We start from the raw sequence: 18592 nt of genomic DNA, 5'->3' as shown, positions 1-18592 counted from the left end.
CAGCCTAGCACCAAATGTTCACTTTTCTTCACCACCTGTACCACAATACAAAATTATTTCATATTTATTTCTTTTGTTTTTAGGTGAGTTCCACTGATTTTCTTCATTTGTTTGTTTGTTTGTTTGCTTTGATTCACTTTGCACTCCCAGAGCTTGGTAGTATCCAGCACATAACAGCTACTTGATCAATATTTGCTAAGCAAACGATTCCTTTACCTGGTTCCACTGCTCCTCTGAGAGTACCTATCACATTGTAAATTCTCGTCACTTCATTGGTAGAGTGGATGTGCATCTTGACTTTTCTAATGCAAAAATAAAAGACATTCTTTGAAAAAAAACAAAACAAAACTGGTTAACAGATTAACACTGTAAGGGTTAAGGGAATTTTCCCCTCTGCCTTTGAAGGTTCAAGTCTGGTAAAACAAACTGAAAATTGATTAACAGGAGAAAAGGCGTACAAACTTGCTAACACACCAGTGTATACAGGAGCCAAACAAAATGTGAGACTCAAAGGCCAAATGGCTGAAGTTTAACTAGCACCCTCTTCATAGAGGAGGGGGAAGTGGGGGAGTGCAGGTGGTTTTGAGGGGTGGTAAATGGTTTTCAAGAGAGTTAAATGGGCCCAAAGAGCAGGCAATAGTTTATAAATAATTCTCTTTGGAACTTGAATGGAGCTAGAGAACAGTCAACAGCTTGTGACAAAGCCTGTGCAGATAAAGTGATATGCCTCAGTCTTCCTTCCCACTATATGAGTTCAATCTTCCCTGGTTAATAAAATTTCAGGGAGGGGAAGGAAAGTCATTGTCTTCCTTCTGCAGGAGCTTCAGATAAGGGAACTTCAGAGAGAAACTTACACTCTGCTCTTGTGGGGTGAAGTAAGAGGTCAGAATTATTGATTCTGAAGCTGCGTCTAAGGACTTTTATCCTTTAGTTCAAAGTGCTCAGCATGCCAAAACACCATACTTTGGGTTATTCATTTTCTGAGTTCCAACAACACTCATAACTTTTAAATCTTCAATCTTGTTTAAAGATTTCTAATTGTTCACAGGCAAAAATTACACTGGTTCTAACTTGCAGTTTTGTTTCCTGCTGGTATTACCTAAATTTTACTTTTTCTGTCATCCTCTATAGTATTTTTTTCTTTAAGGCTCCCCCTTAAAAGAGTTAAAATTAAAATAGTCTCTTAACTGTGTAGAAAAGTTTCCAGTAAAGCCAGGTCCAACATTGTAGGGCACTTTGAGACTTCCTCTCCAGCTGCTATCTGGTGGTGCTGAGCCACCCATTTTTCTGTTGGACACAAAAAAAATTATTAGCCACAAAAAAACCTTGAAGTAACACATTAAAATGTTAATGGATTCACTTTATTGAGCATCTGCTCATAATATCTTTAATGAGTGCAAAGTGCTTTGAATATAATGCGTCATTTAAACCTTACCACAATTCTGAGGAATTGCTACCTCCACTTCACAGATGGGGCACAGGAGGCTTAGATAACATGCCCAAAGTCATGCAACTAGTAAGTGGTATAATTAAGATTCAAATTATTGATAAGAATTTGATCTGCCTTACCACTATCTAGTAGTAAATCTAAAAGTGCTTTCCAGAGCATGTGCTGAAGAAAGAGCTTGATGTCTAACTCTCTGAAATTTTCCATTCTTATTTGTCTCACTGGTATATAGTTATTTTTTACAAAGTACTTTCATACACACCTACTAAGAAGACAGGAGGATCAAAAGAAAGGATTTCATTTCAGAAGCCCCTAAAAGCTTCACGCTATTTTTTAAAATTCAGAAATAAAGATTCAGGCAGACCACCCAGTATATGCCATGGTCCCTGGTTATCTTTCAGCAGGTGACTGAGAAAGAAAACATGGTAATGTTTATGAAATGGTGGGGTTCTTGTAGTTTCACTTCAACATATCTGCCTTTACTGTATTAAGATGATGGATTAACTTATTCTTGATATGGGCATGTAAAACAATATACTTTTACTAAACAGCTACAGAGAGACAAATGTGTTTCCAGACAAACTTAAGAGACTGAGTGTTCAAACTGAATAATCTCGACCTTAATTGTAACTATATTTTTATGAAAATCCAGCTGTAAGGCAAAAACAGACTTCTTTGGGCCTACCACAGGCATTTTGTTCCTGTTAAATGAATATTCCAAATCTTAAACCCAGCTCCACTTAAATAATGGCCTGGAAAAATAAATGTCATTATCTGATATTATACTGAGATGTTTAGTTATGAAATCAAAAGTGGAGAATTTCAGTCTGTCCTGTAAGGCTTTCTCTGTGGTCACGCACCCTCATGCACTCCAGGCTGTGCGGTGGAGCATGCTCTGTCGTGTCCTGTTTTCTTCTGTGCCTGTACACAGGTGCTTGTTCCCTGTCTACCTGTTTGAGGAAATATGAATAGCTCAACTTAACCTAGAATCTACTGCACATGCAATAAGGAAACAATCAGTAAGATCACTCTCTCATGGAAAATTCATTAGAATTAACATCTCGTTTTAAAATGCTCTATCAAAGTGTAAATAATTCCTCTCTTTTTTCCCTTTTTCACTAAGGAGTTTGTATATTAAACAGAATTTCAAGTAATGTATTATAAAATTTATTTAAACTATTTACAATAAAATGCCACGTCTAAAGCATCAAGCAAGATGAAGAGGCATTTTACGTTGGTAGAAAGCATAATACATAGTCAAAACAGCAGAGTATTAAATAAACAGAAAATTTGCAAAAGGCAAGTAAAGAATATACATATACTTAATTATACATAAAACATTGATACAGGAGGTAGAAAGAAATTTAGTAAGCAGATAATGGGGGCAACAGAGTCCTCAGCAGAGCTTCCCTTCTAACAAAAAGCAGCCCAATAAATTACTTTTTTTTTCTAACAAAAAGCAGCCTGAAAAATCGAGCTGCAAACATAGATTAGCAAGCTGAAAGTGCGGGAGAATGCTGGCAGCTGTGCCAATAGAAAAGGGCTACCTGGAGCCGGGCGCGGTGGCTCACGCCTGTAATCCCAGCACTTTGGGAGGGTGAGGCAAGCGGATCACCTGAGGTCGGGAGTTTGAGATCAGCCCGACCAACATGGAGAAACCCCGTCTCCTAAAAAAAAAAAAAAAATGCAAAAAATGAGCCGGGCATGGTGGCACATGCCTGTAATCCCAGCTATTTGGGAGGCTGAGGCAGGAGAATCACTTGAACCTGGGAGGTAGAGATTGTGGTGAGGTGAGATCACGTCATTGCACTCCAGCCTGGGCAAAAAGAGCAAAACTCAGTCTGAAAAAAAAAGCAAAAGAAAAAAAAGGCTACCTGGGGGCCAGGCATGTACACATGGAGGGTCCATCTTCCCTGTTTTTGTTATCACATGCACAGTAACAGAGAAATGAGCAATATGGCGCAGCTCAGGCAGAGAACTCACCTGAATAATAAAAGATTAGGGTGGGGCCACCAGAAATTCACACCCTATGCAAATGGCACACCTGGCCTAACCAGTCTGTCCATGACTTATATAAATCAGACACTACCTCTTCACCAGCTCATCTATAAAACCCTCTGCATTTTGCAGTGGACCAGCAACACACTTTTTCCAGGACCTCTCTCTGCAGCAGAGAACTATGCTAATATACTATAAACTAATAACATCAGTTGCTTTGGGGGTGTAAATGGATGAGAGGAAAACTTTACTATAAATCCCTTCAAACTTTGAACTTTGTAAATGTATTTCCTTTTCAGAATAAAAATTAATAGTCCATATTTCCATAAAACAATACAATATAAAGCCACGATTGTAGTGTCCCCACAAGGACAGGTAAACAAATGACTAGAAGAGAACATAATAATAGTTATATATAAGAATCTAATATACCAATGAAAAAATAATGCACATACATGGAGAAGTTTCAGTTGAAAAATGTTACTGAGGTATAAATCTCTTTAGGTCATTTTCTCACTTTATAAATAATAAATAAATTCCACAAATATTTAAAAGTTGAATATTAAAATTTCAAACCACAAAAATATTAGGAAGTACAAATAAATGTTGGAAAATGTCTCTGAACATATTTGGTAGATGGTAGGTGTACAGTAATTAATGTATAGACAGTATTGAGTTTATAATTCTGTATCTTGTAGCATATTAATTTTGATTTGACCATTTGGAGAAGATTTGTTGTCTACTATGTTTAAGGCACTGTGTTTTATTCACTAAAAAATATAAATATTTACAAGACTCAGTCTTTCCACCAAAGAGTTTATAAATCACTCGGAAGAAAATACATATAAAACCAATCATAATATAAAACAGAATATGACAGACCAAAGGTAAAGTTCTAAAAAATTTGGACAAAAGAAAGCTTGAATCAGCTTGTGAGATCAGGAATTACTTTCTAAAGAAGGTTTCACTTGATCTGGATTTTAAAGATGAATAAGGGCCGGGCATGGAAAAATGAGGGCGAAGAGCCTTCCAGGCACAGAGGCAGGCAAGTATAGAGCAAGTGTAAGGCATGATGATTATTCTGGTTGGGATATAAAATGACTAAGATTCCTTGAGAAAGAAATTGAAAAATAGTGTATCTCAAGTGCACATGGAGCATTTTTCATAATAAATCATGTCTGTAAAACGAGTCTGGATAAATTTAAAAGGTTGAAATTATACAATCATTTTATTACTCATATACTTCTTTTACTAATCCAACCACAATAAAAGGAATTTAGCAATCAATAACAAAAGTAAATTTAGGAAATTCACAAATATATGGAAATTAAACAACTAACTCCTAAATAACCAACGGGTCAAAGAAGAACTTGCAAATACAATTTAAAAATGCTTTGAGATGAATGAAAATGAAGACACAACATACCAATATTTATGAGATGCAGCAAAAGCAGTGCTTAAAGGAAAATACATAGCTGTAAACACCTATATAGAAAGAATCTCAAATCATTAAGCTAAGCTTTCACCTTAAGAAACTGGACAAAGAAAACTAAACTAAACTCATAAAGCATAAGAAAGGAAATTAAAAAGATTGAAAGAGAAATAATAAAATAAATAGAGAAAATCAGTGAAACCAAGGGTGATTCTTTAGAAAGATCAACAAAATTAGCAAACCATTAGTTAAACTGACCAAGTTTAAAAAGTAATTACTAAAATCAAGAATACAAGATAGGACGTTACTACTGACTTTACCTAATTCCTACTTCTACCACAGTGCCTGAAATATAAAAGTCATTCTATAAATGTTTCTTGAGTGAGTGGGCTGTGAGAAGCCATTAAAGGTCTCCCAAGCAGAGGCATAAGAATGAGACAACACCATAATCAATAGAGGTGGCTACTAAATGCTTGCGTCGTTGAGTAGAGAGTAAGTAGTGTTTACCAAAGTGTCTTTTGCATCAGACATGAATTTGGGCCCTGGCTCTCTCACTTACTCTCTGAACATTGGTTAAAATGAGTATCACAATACTAACTCATATTGTTGTTTTATAGGTTAATTGAGGAGATGTATGTAAAGCATTTAGCACAACAGTAATTGCTAAAGCATAATTAGCACTCCATGCAGGATACATGCTATTACTGTTACTGTTGGCACTATAGTTACTGTCCTAGAAGTTACTGTACAAGGCAAATTAAAACCACATAATCACACTGTGTTCAGTATACATGTAAAGAAAAATAGGAAACAATATATATGTTGTCCCCTTTCTCTCACACTCAAGTCAACATTGAAGTTTTTACCATCACTCACATTTCATCAACTTTTTATTTAAGTTCTCAGCATTCTTGGGCCATTATATGACTTTATATCTCTCCTCATTTACTCACACATTTATTAATAAACTTTTATTTCATGATATATTCCATTTGTAAAACACTGTCTTTTCTAATTAGTGCACAATGCTAAACTGCTTAACCACTTGAGAGAACCTGAGAATTGAGTATCTTGGCATAATCCCAAGGTACCTGTGCCAAGAGAGTAAATTTTCACAGTGAAATTCATAAACAAACCATATGTTCTTTTAAACAATTTTTTAAAACTAAATTCCACTTATATGGACTGTTTCATTATGGCTTAGAAAGTATGGGTGGATAAATAGAAAGTGTCTGTTTTTAATTATGAAATTTTGAATGTAGAACGCACTTTTCCATGAAAGTTATGTTATTAATGGTGATTGTATTTGTAAAATGGCTTACAGAGGCTGACACAGTAATGTCAGATGAATTGTGTTTGTTATTTTTCAATCAATCAGATAATTCCATTACACTATCAGAGCACAGCTGATATTGACCTAGTAAACCAGACCAAATCATAGACGTCTAAATAAATCTCACATCTAATTCCATGACATTACGCATCCCTCTTTTCTAATTACAAAGATAATACAGGTTCATGTTTTAAATTTTTTTTTTTTTTTTTTTGAGACGGAGTCTCACTCTGTCGCCCAGGCTGGAGTGCAGTGGCGCGATCTCGGCTCACTGCAACCTCTGCCTCCCGGGTTCAAGAAATTATCCTGCCTCAGCCTCCCACGTAGCTGGGACTACAGGCATGCACCACCATGCCCCGCTAATTTTTGTATTTTTAGTACAGACGGGGTTTCACTCACCATGTTGGCCAGGATGGTCTCCATCTCTTGACCTCATGATCTGCTCACCTCGGCCTCCCAAAGTGCTGGGATTACAAGCGTGAGCCACCGCGCCCAGCCCCATATTTTAATTTCTTATATAACTGAGATAATACTATATATATGTAGTTTTGAAATTTGCTTTTCTTCACTTAATAGTATATCATAAGCATTTTTCTATATTATTAATTATTCTGGTACAACATATAATATCTTTTAATCATTTACTATCATAGTCATTAATGTATTATTTGAGTACATATAAATTGTTGAAGATTTGTGTTGTCTACAGTTTTCCACTATTACAAGTAATGCTAAAATCACTTTTATCTTTTAAATATCATGAATACTTAGTCTTTATTTATACATATTTTTAGGCAAATGCATAGTCTATGGTGCTATTAAAAGTTGTGCCTGGTCCTGAATCTTAGCCAATGCAGTAAATCTTATAGCCCCAAGGAAGAAAGACCAGGGTACTTTCTTAATCTGCCCTTGAACAGATGTGTCCTACTCCCCAGATGTCAGCCTCCTCACCTCTAAAAATGAGTGCCTTGCCCTTGGTCAAAAAGTGCTTCCTCATAGATACTGGAATAAAATGATTAAGAAAGGCTTGAACTTAAAGAAGAAAAGGGACTACCTGGCCAGATGCTTTGGTCTCTATCAATTTCACTTTTTAGAAAAGCCAGTGTTCTCTCACCTCTAAAGAATAATGGTGGCTGGGCACGGTGACTCATGCCTGTAATCCCAGCACTTTGGGAGGCCAAGGCGGGCGGATCACCTGAGGTCAGGAGTTCGAGACCAGCCTGATCAGCATGGTGAAACCCCATCTCTACTAAAAATACAAAAATCAGCCAGGCATAGTGGTGGGCACCTGTAATGCCAGCTACTCAGGAGGCTGAGGCAGGAGAATCACTTGAACCCGGGAGGCGGGGTTTGCAGTGAGCCGAGATTACACCATTGCACTCCAGCCTGGGCAACAGAGTGAGACTCTGTCTCAAAAAAAAAAAAAAAAAAAAAAGGACATGGCAATGGGAGAAAGCAGCACAGGGAAGAGGAAACAGTTCCAATGCCAGGTGAAGCAGAACAAATCTGGGAAAGTTTCAATAATGGAAGCAGAAAGTTTCAATAATGAAAGCAGAAGGGGAAGAAGAATAGAGATAAAAACAAAATGGAAGTTGCTCTCAGTGTGTTATTCTGGGTCCTCCCAGACGTAGACAGTAAGAGGAATACATGAGTAAGAGATTTACTAGGGAAAAGCATGTGTGGAAAATGAGGAGAGAGCTAGGAAACCCTGAGAAAGTCCTTAGACTGCAAGGTAGGTCTAATATTGAATAAAGGAAAAAGGGAGGAGGAAAAGAAAGAGGAGTGTTGGGTGCAGCATCTATTTAAGCCAGGCTATCAGGGAGTCCCTGGGGCCAAAGTTTTGCATCAGAGGAGTCCAGTGCCTTGCAGAAACAGGCCTGTAGTAGTATCCTTGCCACACTGAGTCATTGCCCGAGAACACCTACAGGAAGCATAGTCTTGACACAAATATAGTGGGGTTTCAAAGCACAGTGTCTGGAGCAATTGATCAATTAGGCTCCGTGCAGTTAAATATCTGAAAGGCTCATTTTCATGGCTGTCATACACTAGACACTCATGTATATACTAAATTCCAGAACAGAACCACTCTTCTATTTTATAGTGATAAAACTACAAGCAGCACTCATGTTGGAAAATTTAAGTACTAAAAAATTGAGATAAAAGCCTAACATTTGAAAACTGTCATTAATGAAAATTACCCAAATAGCCATCCATTGTTTCTTACAAACTTACTCTAGGAGCTTCTGTGCATCATAGTATCCAATTGGATGAACAGGAATACTTGGAAGACCAACAGCCTCTGCAATTCCATGCCTATAAGCGTATTCTGAAAAAAAAAAAAAAATTGCCATATTTCCAGTAAAAGCTCAGTTTCATTCAAACGGTTCTCTATAAATCACATTAAATAAATTCTAATTTCACATTTGCTAGAATTGTTAAAGTAAAACAGATTAACAATTCAAATGTTAGCGAGAATGTGGAGCAACTGAAATCCTCATACATTGCTTGTGAGAATCTAGTCTAAAATTATACAATCACTTAAGGTAACTCTTTTGAAAAGCAATGTCAAGCAGAAATGTGCACTATGGCACAGCAATTCCACTCCTGGGTACTCTAGAAAGATGAGCACATGCCCACAAGAAGACGTGTACAAAATTGTTCATAACAGCCACATTTATATTAGCCAAATATTAGACAAAGTCCAGGTTTCTAACAACAGAAGAATGAATAAACAATCCATAGTATAATCCCACAATGGAATGCTACTCAATCATTGAAAGAAAAAAACTAATACATACAATATGATGGAAAATCTCAAATTACTACATTGAAATAAGCAAGGCTTTAAAAAAAAATCTACTGTTTGATTCTACTTATGAGAAGTTCAGACCCAGGCAAGTGAATACACTATGCTAGATATTAGAAAGTGATTGCTTCTAGGGGACACAGAGAAAATTGACCAGAAAGGGGTATAAAAGAACTTTCCAGAGTGATGGAAATGCCCCTACATTCTATTTTAAGTGACATAAACACATGCGATTTGCAAAATTTATTGAACTGAAATCTTGAGATCTATGTATTTTATTGCATGTAAGCTCTACCTCAAAATAAGCACACACATCCTATCATTTCTTCAGATTTAAGAAAAATTAGAGCTGTTTTTCCATTTTTTTTCTCTTTTTAAAACAATCTAATAAGAAACTTAGGTAACTTCAAATCCTTGTTTTTATGGGTAAAATGACATAATGACATGTTGTGTGGGATTTGTTTTCAAATTCTCTAGAATAATAGCAAAAAAAATTGGAGTGATAAACAAATAAAAAAAGATTGACAACATGTTGACAACTGTCTCTACTTTCGTATATGTTAGAATTATGCCATAATAAAAAGTAAAATTAGAAGGAAAATAAAAATGTATAGGGCACAAAAAATAATTCAATAAACATTAGCCCCATAGAAATAACATAATTTTCCCCCTAAAATACCATCATTCAAATTTGAAGAAAATCAACAGAAACATTCCAGTTAATCTCATTTTATTTTCATTATTTTGACTTTGCATAACTAATAAAGCTTAGGCTAAGCTGCATTTTTTAAAACTTGGAAATAAAAAGGTGGAGCAAATAAAGTTCAGGTAGATTTATATAATTTTACTATAGGGTAATATGTATCATTTTTTAAAAAAGAAAAAAATTTCTGACAATGTATTATGTTCTAAGAAGATTTACAAAGCCAAAAAAAAATACATAATCTTTACAGGAGTCTACAATTTAAGAGTAAAACCAGATGAAGACATAAATGTCATAGATAACTTGGCAAAGTATTTTATACAAGTTTTAAAAATTTAGTTAGCTTTAAACCACACAAACTTAATGATCACAGATTTTTGTAAACATCATCAAATAGTTGAGCACATTCAAAATAAATTAGCTCCCTTTGTTAATGTTTTACAGGGGAGCCTGTCAGCATAAGACTAGTATGTGGACTCTGTGAGCCAGACTGCCTGAATTTGAATCCAACTGCTCATTCAGAGGAGGGGTGATCTTGGGCTGACTTCTAGTCTCACTTTCCTCCCTGTCAAATAAGAGATAATAACACCCCCTAGCTTTAGGGTTGTTAATGCAAGTAAAATGCTGGCATTTAGGAAACACTCTTTGAAAGTTATCTCTGTTATCTTACAGAAATGAAGCAATATGCATTTCCTGGGCTCTATATCCTAAATGGGCCATTTAAAAAGTTTATGGAACTTCTGCTCTCCTGTCCCTTACCCACACTGTGAAATCTGTAAATCTGGGGGGAATTTATTCAACAGCAAAACCTGATCTGACCTGAACTCATTTGAAAGCAAAATTTGACTTAAGTAGACATAAGTCTGTTTATATTCCTTATTCCCCGCCCCCCACTTACTATTTAGCGTAAGTATTCATACACTCTGCAGCAAAAATATTTATATGCTTTTTCCCCATATTCTGTCCCAGCCCCCTATGTCACTGTTATGCAAGTTATGGTATATGTGTAACACCATAATGTTTTTTAAATAGCTGAAAAGTCTGAATTTGAAAGCCCACCAGGCCCAAGTTTCAAAATAAGGGGGTAAGAGGCCTGAAACAATCACTTTAGAGTTCAAAATTCTTTCATTCTTAAATGCAAAGAGAATAAAAAAAGACATGCTTAGTCCATTGTGCCAAAGGAAATTCTTTAATAAAGTCTCTTTTAAATGTTAAGTTTCCTGTGATATTCAAAGATTGATCACTCACCATTTGCTGGGTAACCTGGTGTGAGAGGGTCTCCTGCACCATTCAGATTTAGGATATTTCCACGCTGGACACCACCTCCAGGAAGATTCCAACCGTCTGGATAGGACTTCACCCCAGGAGCAAAGTAGTCAGCAGGGTCTGAGTAGAGAATGACTCCTTTGGCCCCTGCCAGCTGGGCATTTTTAACCTAGAAAACACAGTGTCTTTCTTTCCTTATTTTAAATTGGTTGTTCCAGATTCGGTAATATCAATTTTCAATATTACACTTAAATGAGTACTAGAACTTTATCTTCAACCTTTTGTCATTAGGCCTACAACAAAGGACATCTCGGAGAGAATTTCCCTTTTCTTTTTGCTACTATAAGCTCTAAAAATCCTCAGAACATCAGATTTGGAAATGTTCTTATTTGTGGTAGTGAGTATTTGCTATTTCCTTCCACTAGCTTAGAAGTATAATAAGCAAGTAGGCCCCACAGGCCAAATTCCTATTTGTTCTACAGTCTAAAGGGAATTTTTTAAAATTTAATTTCCCACTAAAGAGAAAAATATATTTATTAACAAATCAAATGACAGTAATTTTTAAATTGGCTATGTGTAAATTGTTTTCACTCATTATTTATAACAATTCATACTACAATTTAATTTAGTAAACATTTTTGTAGAAAATATTTAAAACAAAGATACTGAAAGTTAATAATAAACCCAGTGCATGCTTCTTTGTAGGCCACAGCCATAACCTGTAAGCACAGAAAAATTTGTTCTGTTCACTCTAAACATCTACACTGGCCAAATTCCAATGTTCGAATTTAACCCTGGGATATAACCTAGTAAATGTGTCCTCTCTGTAAGGTGGGCACGTCACAGAATACAAGAAAATAATGGTATTCATAAAGTTTTAAGAAAATGATTCTACACATGTAAAACCCACTATAACTTTTTATATTGGGGGAGAGAAAAAAAAAGAGATAATTTTTACCTTACCTTATTTCCTCTGAAAACTTTCCCATATCTGGCAATTACAATTTTCCCAGAGCAATTGATTTTCATGTCCCGTTCCAATTTAAAGAAGTCTTCAGTTCGTGCATAGTTAACATACACTAGATCACCCTGTTGAGATCAGGAATGACTTAATATGAGTCAGATATAAAACAAGGAGGTTTTTCTGCATGGGGACTGTTGGACATTTTTGAAAGAGGGAAGAGGTCAGAGCACACAGGAGGGTCAGAAATGCATGAGCTCCAAAGAAGAGATTCAAGGGAAAAATGAATTTAAATTGAGAATGGAATTAGTTGGGCTAGAAGCACATGAATAAAGTAATATTTGTTTGTATTTGTCCCATATTTAGTGGCTATGAAGCTGAAGCTACAGAAGCATCCCCCCACAGAAAAGCATATACATATACACATTGCTGCACGCAACTGGAAGGGGTCCAGATACCCTAGGCTAAGAAGCCCTTCATGAGACCTTTTCTCTCTTCAGTGTGTGTTCACAGGGAGTAGCTTAATGGTTCTTAACAACTACCAAGTAAAGAAAAATGCACAGGTAACATCACTGCTTTACAGGTCTGATTTCAATCATTAATGTGATTATGTGCAAATCATATAACATATTTGAGTCTCAATATTCTCATTGGCTCAATGATCTGCTAGATTAAATCAGTGATCTTCCAACCTTTTTTGCTCACCTATTCCCTAAATTAATTTTGACAATGTACCCCTTCATCTAAAATTTAAAAATTTTTATCATACCTTTAAGTAGCTGCAAAGCATGCAATATCTAGCTTACTATAAATATTAACATTTTTAGAAGAAATTGTATACAATTTTTATATTGATCCAAAGCAATTTAAATACTGTATTTATTTACCATTCAACATCATCAATTTTAAAAATTACATGAACATGCTCTTCTTTACAGTCAAAATTTTGTCATCTCTTTTTTTTTTTCTTGAACTTGTATATTGTCCATCTTCCCCCACAGAATTTTACTCTAAAGTAAAATGTATTTGTGCTGGGCACCAGATGAGCTGTCCAGATTCATGGTCAACGAAGGACTTTTTGCTCCAGCTGCAGGGAAGGCTCTCTGCAGACAATCTTCATCTGTCAGCCCCTTCAAGGATTGCCTCAGCTGTAGACAGCCCCCTTTCTCAAGGTCATGTCCCTTCCTAGAATGCTACACATTCAGTGACTGATTGATGTGAGGGTACAGAGACCTGGACATCTCAGCCTAACGTAGGAAAATTCTGAGAAACTATTCCAGACCTCCTTATAGGCTTAACCAAGGCTATCCTTCGGCTCGCATTGCAGGGTGACTTCTCCCTCTGCCCAATCCAGCTCTGCTTTTCACAGATGTTGATCCCAAGACAACACTCCACAATTATCAACTAGCATTCTAAATTTCAGTTCAGAATCTATTACCTTAAATATGGGTATGCTTGAAAGTCTTTTATTAATCACTGTCAAATTTCCTTGAATCAGTATATCTATAGAAGTCAATTTTTTTTAAAAAAATTATTTTTGTGACAGATTGTGTTAAGAAACAGCTTCAAGAGTAAGTTATAATTATAGGCCAGGCATGGTGGCTCATGCTTGTAATCCCAGCACTTTGGGAGGCTGGAGTGCGTGGATCACTTGAGGTTGGGAGTTCAAGACCAGCCTGGCCAACATAGTGAAAACCCATCTCTACTAAAAACACAAAAATCAGCTGGGCGTGGTGGCACCTGCCTGTAATCCCAGCTACTCGGGGGCTGAGGCACGAGAATTGCTTGAACACGGGAGGTGGAGGTTGCAGTGAGCCAAGATCATACCACTGCACTCCAGCCTGGGCGACAGAGTAAGACTTGGTCTCAAAAAAAAAAAAAAGATAGATTAAGTTATAATTATAATTACTAGCAGTATCAAATTAAGTCTAACAACATCATTGCAATTCTTATAAATAATGTATAATGATAAAATTTGATTAGAAATATATCTTTTAATGCAATGAGTGGGACAGTGAAGTGTTATCTTAACACATTTGTTCAGTGGGTGAACAAATTATTGCTAGAATGAGACAGGGATCAGTAACAACAGTTCAATCTACATTTCTTGTTTTTACAGTAAGTTCTGAGAAAACTTGGATAGGAACGAAAGATTTGTTATGGAATTGTCACTAACTTATTTAAACTTCTTTCAAGTTATAATCTGAAAATCACAAATTAGTCTATCATACAAGTGTCTTTCAATGATATTAGCTGGAAACTCAATTGGGTTTACCTTTAATTTTGCTCAATTGTAAACTATTTGAATTGCTAAGAATTTGTTACCCAGCTATGAGAACCATTCACTATCTTAACATTGAAAACAATATTTCTAATTGTCTCTTTTTTTGAAGCCCCAGAGATTTTTACAACACAGATATATGCTTCATATTGACTTAGAATGGGTAGGAGATGTTTTTCATTTATAAAATGAGATGAAAATGCTTGTAAATAGGGAGCAGGACCTCACGACAGGCTAGCTTTCAATACCATGAAAAAGTGCACAGGGTAATTGATGATCTGGAAACTGATCTCTTTAAAACCATGTCATGCTTGCCTTTGGAAAGTCTTTATACACCCTAGTTTGAAACCCCTGTCCCAGATGATTTCCAATATCCTATCATTTTATTTTGGTTATTGTTTTCCTTTTTGACTACATTTTTCATAGCATGTACATGACAAATATATATAAGATATTAAAATAGAATTGTTTCCAAGTTGATTCTAGGATTCATTTGACAAATTGGTGAAGATCCATTATGTGTTAGGCAGTGCCCTGTGTTAATACAACAAATCTCTGCCCTTGAAGGAACTTACACTGCAGGTCCTCCTTCAGTCACAATGGGATTAAGTCTTATTAAACTCACCTAATAATTATACATCTAAAGTGTGTTTTTGACTTAGGATATTTTCAATTTATAATGGGTTTATCCAGACATAACCTCATGGTAAGTTGAGAAGTGTATTGAATGAGTATGGCTATTGCACCATCATAAAGTCAAAAAAATTTAAGTAGCCATCTTAAATTGGGGGTTTCCTGTAATGTGGATGGGATAATACAATAATGAGCATTAAATTTAATAACTAAGCAAAGCATACATTATATTAAAAGGTGATAAGTAGTATAGAAAAAATTAAAAAGCATTTAAATAGAGTATACAAATGGTGAACTAGAGCTTAAGTGGGTGTAATATTAAAGAAAATGAGGAAAGTCTAATTGGGAAACTGACATTTGAATCTTTGCCTCTGTAAAAGGATTACATTTAGCTCTTGTATTTCTTCCTAAGACCAATGTAATATTAATGCACTATTAATCATAACACTATATGTCTGATTTATCATTGTTAGCCCTCTCTGGAGCACACTTATTCTATTTTAACTGTGGCTACAAAGTCATTAACCAATGAGATTTCAGCAAAATAATTTTTTTAGTTAAGTATCCTACTTTCTTTACCCTTAATATAAGTAACTTTGAGGAGATTGTACCTTTAAATGTCTCTAAATGTGGCTGTCTTTTGATATATCAGCAATCCTCACAAAACAAACTGTGAGGGAGAGAAAACTGAAAAACATATTAGCTTAAAAATGAGAGTAAACTTTGAAAATGAAAACAAGTGTGACAGATATTCCCTCTCAGCACTTCTCAAATGCAAGTTGTCACTGTTAGTTAGAAAAGAGCTTTGTTTTTAGACAAAGATCTTCTTGTACAACTTACACTGTACCATCCATTGTTCTGTGACTGTGAATAAATAGAATCTTGCACTCTTAGCCCGGAATTTTCTTTGTTTCCTTAAGCTTCCATCTCCCTAACTCTTATTTATAGAGATAGAATTGGGAGGCAAAACCAGTAATTCTCAAAGATGATCCTTGAACCCTCAGAAACAGTATCACGCTTGTTACAAACACAAACTCTCAGGCTCCACCCCATTAAACTTAGGAAGTGGAAATTAGAATCTGTGTTTTACAAGCCATCCAGATTATTGTGACAGACACTAAAGCTTGAGAACCACTAGATAGACTATATTTTATGAACATCGCAAATTGCTAATTTTAAATAGCATAAAGCAGAGTCCCATATTTTATATTCCACAGGATTCAGATGTAAATTCAAAGATTACTGATCGTGAATTTTTGTTTTGTTTTGTTTTTTGAGACGGAGTCTAGCTTTGTAGCCCAGGCTGAAGTGCATAAATTTAATTTAAAATAGCTAAAAAATATAAAATATACTTTAAAAATCTTAAATGAATGTGATCTACTGAAAAAGTTGAAGTGTGAAGTGTGAAATTGAAGAACACTGAAATGTATTGAGCAGTGAAAAGATTATGTATACAAAAACAGGTTGGCCGGGTGCGGAGGCAGGCAGATCACCTGAGGTCAGGAGGCACGATCTCGGCTCACTGCAAGCTCCATCTCCCGAGTTCACGCCATTCTCCTGCCTCAGCCTCCCGAGTAGCTGGGACTACAGGCGCCCGCCACCACTCCTGGCTAATTTTTTTTGTATTTTTAGTAGAGACGGGGTTTCACCCTGTTAGCCAGGATGGTCTCGATCTCCTGACCTCTTGATCCGCCCTCCTTGGCCTCCCAGAGTGCTGGGATTACAGGCGTGAGCCACCGCGCCTGGCCCGTGAAATGTTTTAAACACACATACGGACATACATAGTTTTGAAAGAATTAACACTCCACTGGCTGGGTTACAGATGATCCAGTGAGGAACACCGATCAGCAAACTCATCTGATATTTGAACATAAACAGCAAACCCATACAACATGTGTGCTCTTTGTATTTAGCCATTGATCTGGAAGAGTTTAAGTCTATTTGAAGGAAATAAGAGACAACGGTCTTTAAAACTCTTTCTTACGATTAATAGTAATGTCAAAGTCCAAAAATTATTTGGAAGATTATAACTGGGCATGTAGTAAACCTACAAACTAATCTAGGTGTAATTTTCTCCTTATAATATGATGTCTTCTCACCCAGAAACATAAACGGTTTAACTGTTTTTTGTTTTGTTTTGTTTTGTTTTTCTGAGATGGAGTCTCGCTCTGTCACCTAGGCTGGAGTGCAGTGGCGCAATCTCAGCTCACTGCAAGCTCCACCTCCCCGGTTCACGCCATTCTCCTGCCTCAGCCTCCTGAATGGCTGGGACTACAGGTGTGTGTCACCGCATCTGGCTAATTGTTTTGTATTTTTAATAGAGATGGGGTTTCCCCATGTTGGCCAGTCTGATCTCAAAACTCCTGACCTCAGGTGATCTGCCTGCCTCCGCAACCGGCCAACCTGTTTTTTTATACATAGTCTTTTCACTGCTCAACACATTTTAATGTTCTTCAATTTCACACTTCACACTTCAAATTCTTCAATAGATCACATTCATTTAAGATTTTTAAAGTATATTTTATATTGTTTAGCTATTTTAAATTAAATTTATTCATTACACTTTCTGCTATCATATACTATTTGGTCATTTATGTTTAGCTTCAATCTGATAATATTAATACTATTTTTAAAGAAAAATGTATTGTTAAATTTTAGTATACATAAGTCATGCAGTTATATCACTGTAAATAATAAAGAAGGAGAATATTAATAAAGAAGGCCCAAAGTGCAAAAACATAAGGAAAATAATTTGACAATATCAAAATTAAGAATCTCTTTTCAACAAAGGAAAACACAGAGTGAACAAAAAAGATGAAAAATTAGAATAGGCAGAACTAATTTATGGTGGCAAAAATGTCAAAGAAACATATCCTCTGGGGTATGTAGAGTTGATTAAGAAGAAGCATAAGGGAACTTTCAGAAGTGAAGGTAATATTCTGTACATTGATGGGATTTGGATCACCCGGATGTAGGCATTTGTCAAAAATCAATAAATGTGCATTCGGGATTTGTGCATCTCATTGCAGTAAATTGTATCTTTAAAAATACCATTAATTAAATATAATCAATATTCCTTCTTCTTACTAAGACATTCTCATTTCTTAAATGTGGAAAAAAATGAATTGTATTACATCAAACGTCCCTTTATGACCCTTTAATTATTGGCTGAACATATGAAGAGAAGGAAGGCTTCTTTTTGTCATTTTTATTTGTTGCGCTGTGTTTTTACCTCTGGCATTCCTTGAGGAGAGAAAGCACTGAAAGGTGGTACAATATCCAAAACATTTTCATATCCTGGAGGAGGTGGTTCAAATAATGATGTGTTGAAAATCTAGAGAAACCAAATATTATAATCAAAATAAATCAGTTAAAGTTTGATTACTATAATCAAACACCAAAAAATGAATATTATATTTTATGTCAGTAGAGGGTGAATGAATCCTTCAGGATTTTGATGATAGTATCAGATACCCAGCACTATGCTAGAAGTTGTGAAGAATTCATGAGATGAATAAATCACAGATTCTGTCCTCAAAATGGTAAGATCTATTCAAGGAAACAAAGCTAAAAAACCCCACCAATAACTAAAACTCAACCAAACAAAAAACAACAACCATAAAATAAGTACTATAGAAAGAAAAGCTCAGAGGAGGTAAAAAGATACTCTTCCAAAAGGAATACTGTATACTGTAAACTGTGTACTGATAGAAGGAAGAATTAGAAATTGAT

At 35.7% G+C, this 18592-nt stretch overlaps 1 protein-coding gene across 7 annotated transcripts in view; it reads right to left on the bottom strand.

The window, feature by feature from the left end:
• Positions 1-18592, bottom strand: part of LOC451475 (Putative N-acetylated-alpha-linked acidic dipeptidase) — a 62816-nt gene that overhangs the window by 28744 nt on the left and 15480 nt on the right. For all 7 annotated transcript variants that reach the window (XM_016921766.4, XM_016921764.4, XM_063784379.1 and 4 more), the window contains 6 exons: positions 18093-18194; positions 11949-12074; positions 10968-11154; positions 8443-8536; positions 1189-1287; positions 217-302 (listed from right to left, as the gene is read on the bottom strand). In XM_016921766.4, the coding sequence (XP_016777255.1) occupies positions 217-302; positions 1189-1287; positions 8443-8536; positions 10968-11154; positions 11949-12074; positions 18093-18194 (694 nt within the window). The remainder of the gene's footprint in view (positions 1-216; positions 303-1188; positions 1288-8442; positions 8537-10967; positions 11155-11948; positions 12075-18092; positions 18195-18592) is intronic.

The sequence above is a fragment of the Pan troglodytes genome, chromosome 9 (genome assembly GCF_028858775.2).
Source record: "Pan troglodytes isolate AG18354 chromosome 9, NHGRI_mPanTro3-v2.0_pri, whole genome shotgun sequence".
In the NCBI taxonomy this organism is placed as follows: domain Eukaryota; kingdom Metazoa; phylum Chordata; class Mammalia; order Primates; family Hominidae; genus Pan; species Pan troglodytes.
The sequence above is the reverse complement of the archived record's forward strand: the minus strand, read 5'-3'. Positions and strand labels throughout refer to the sequence as shown.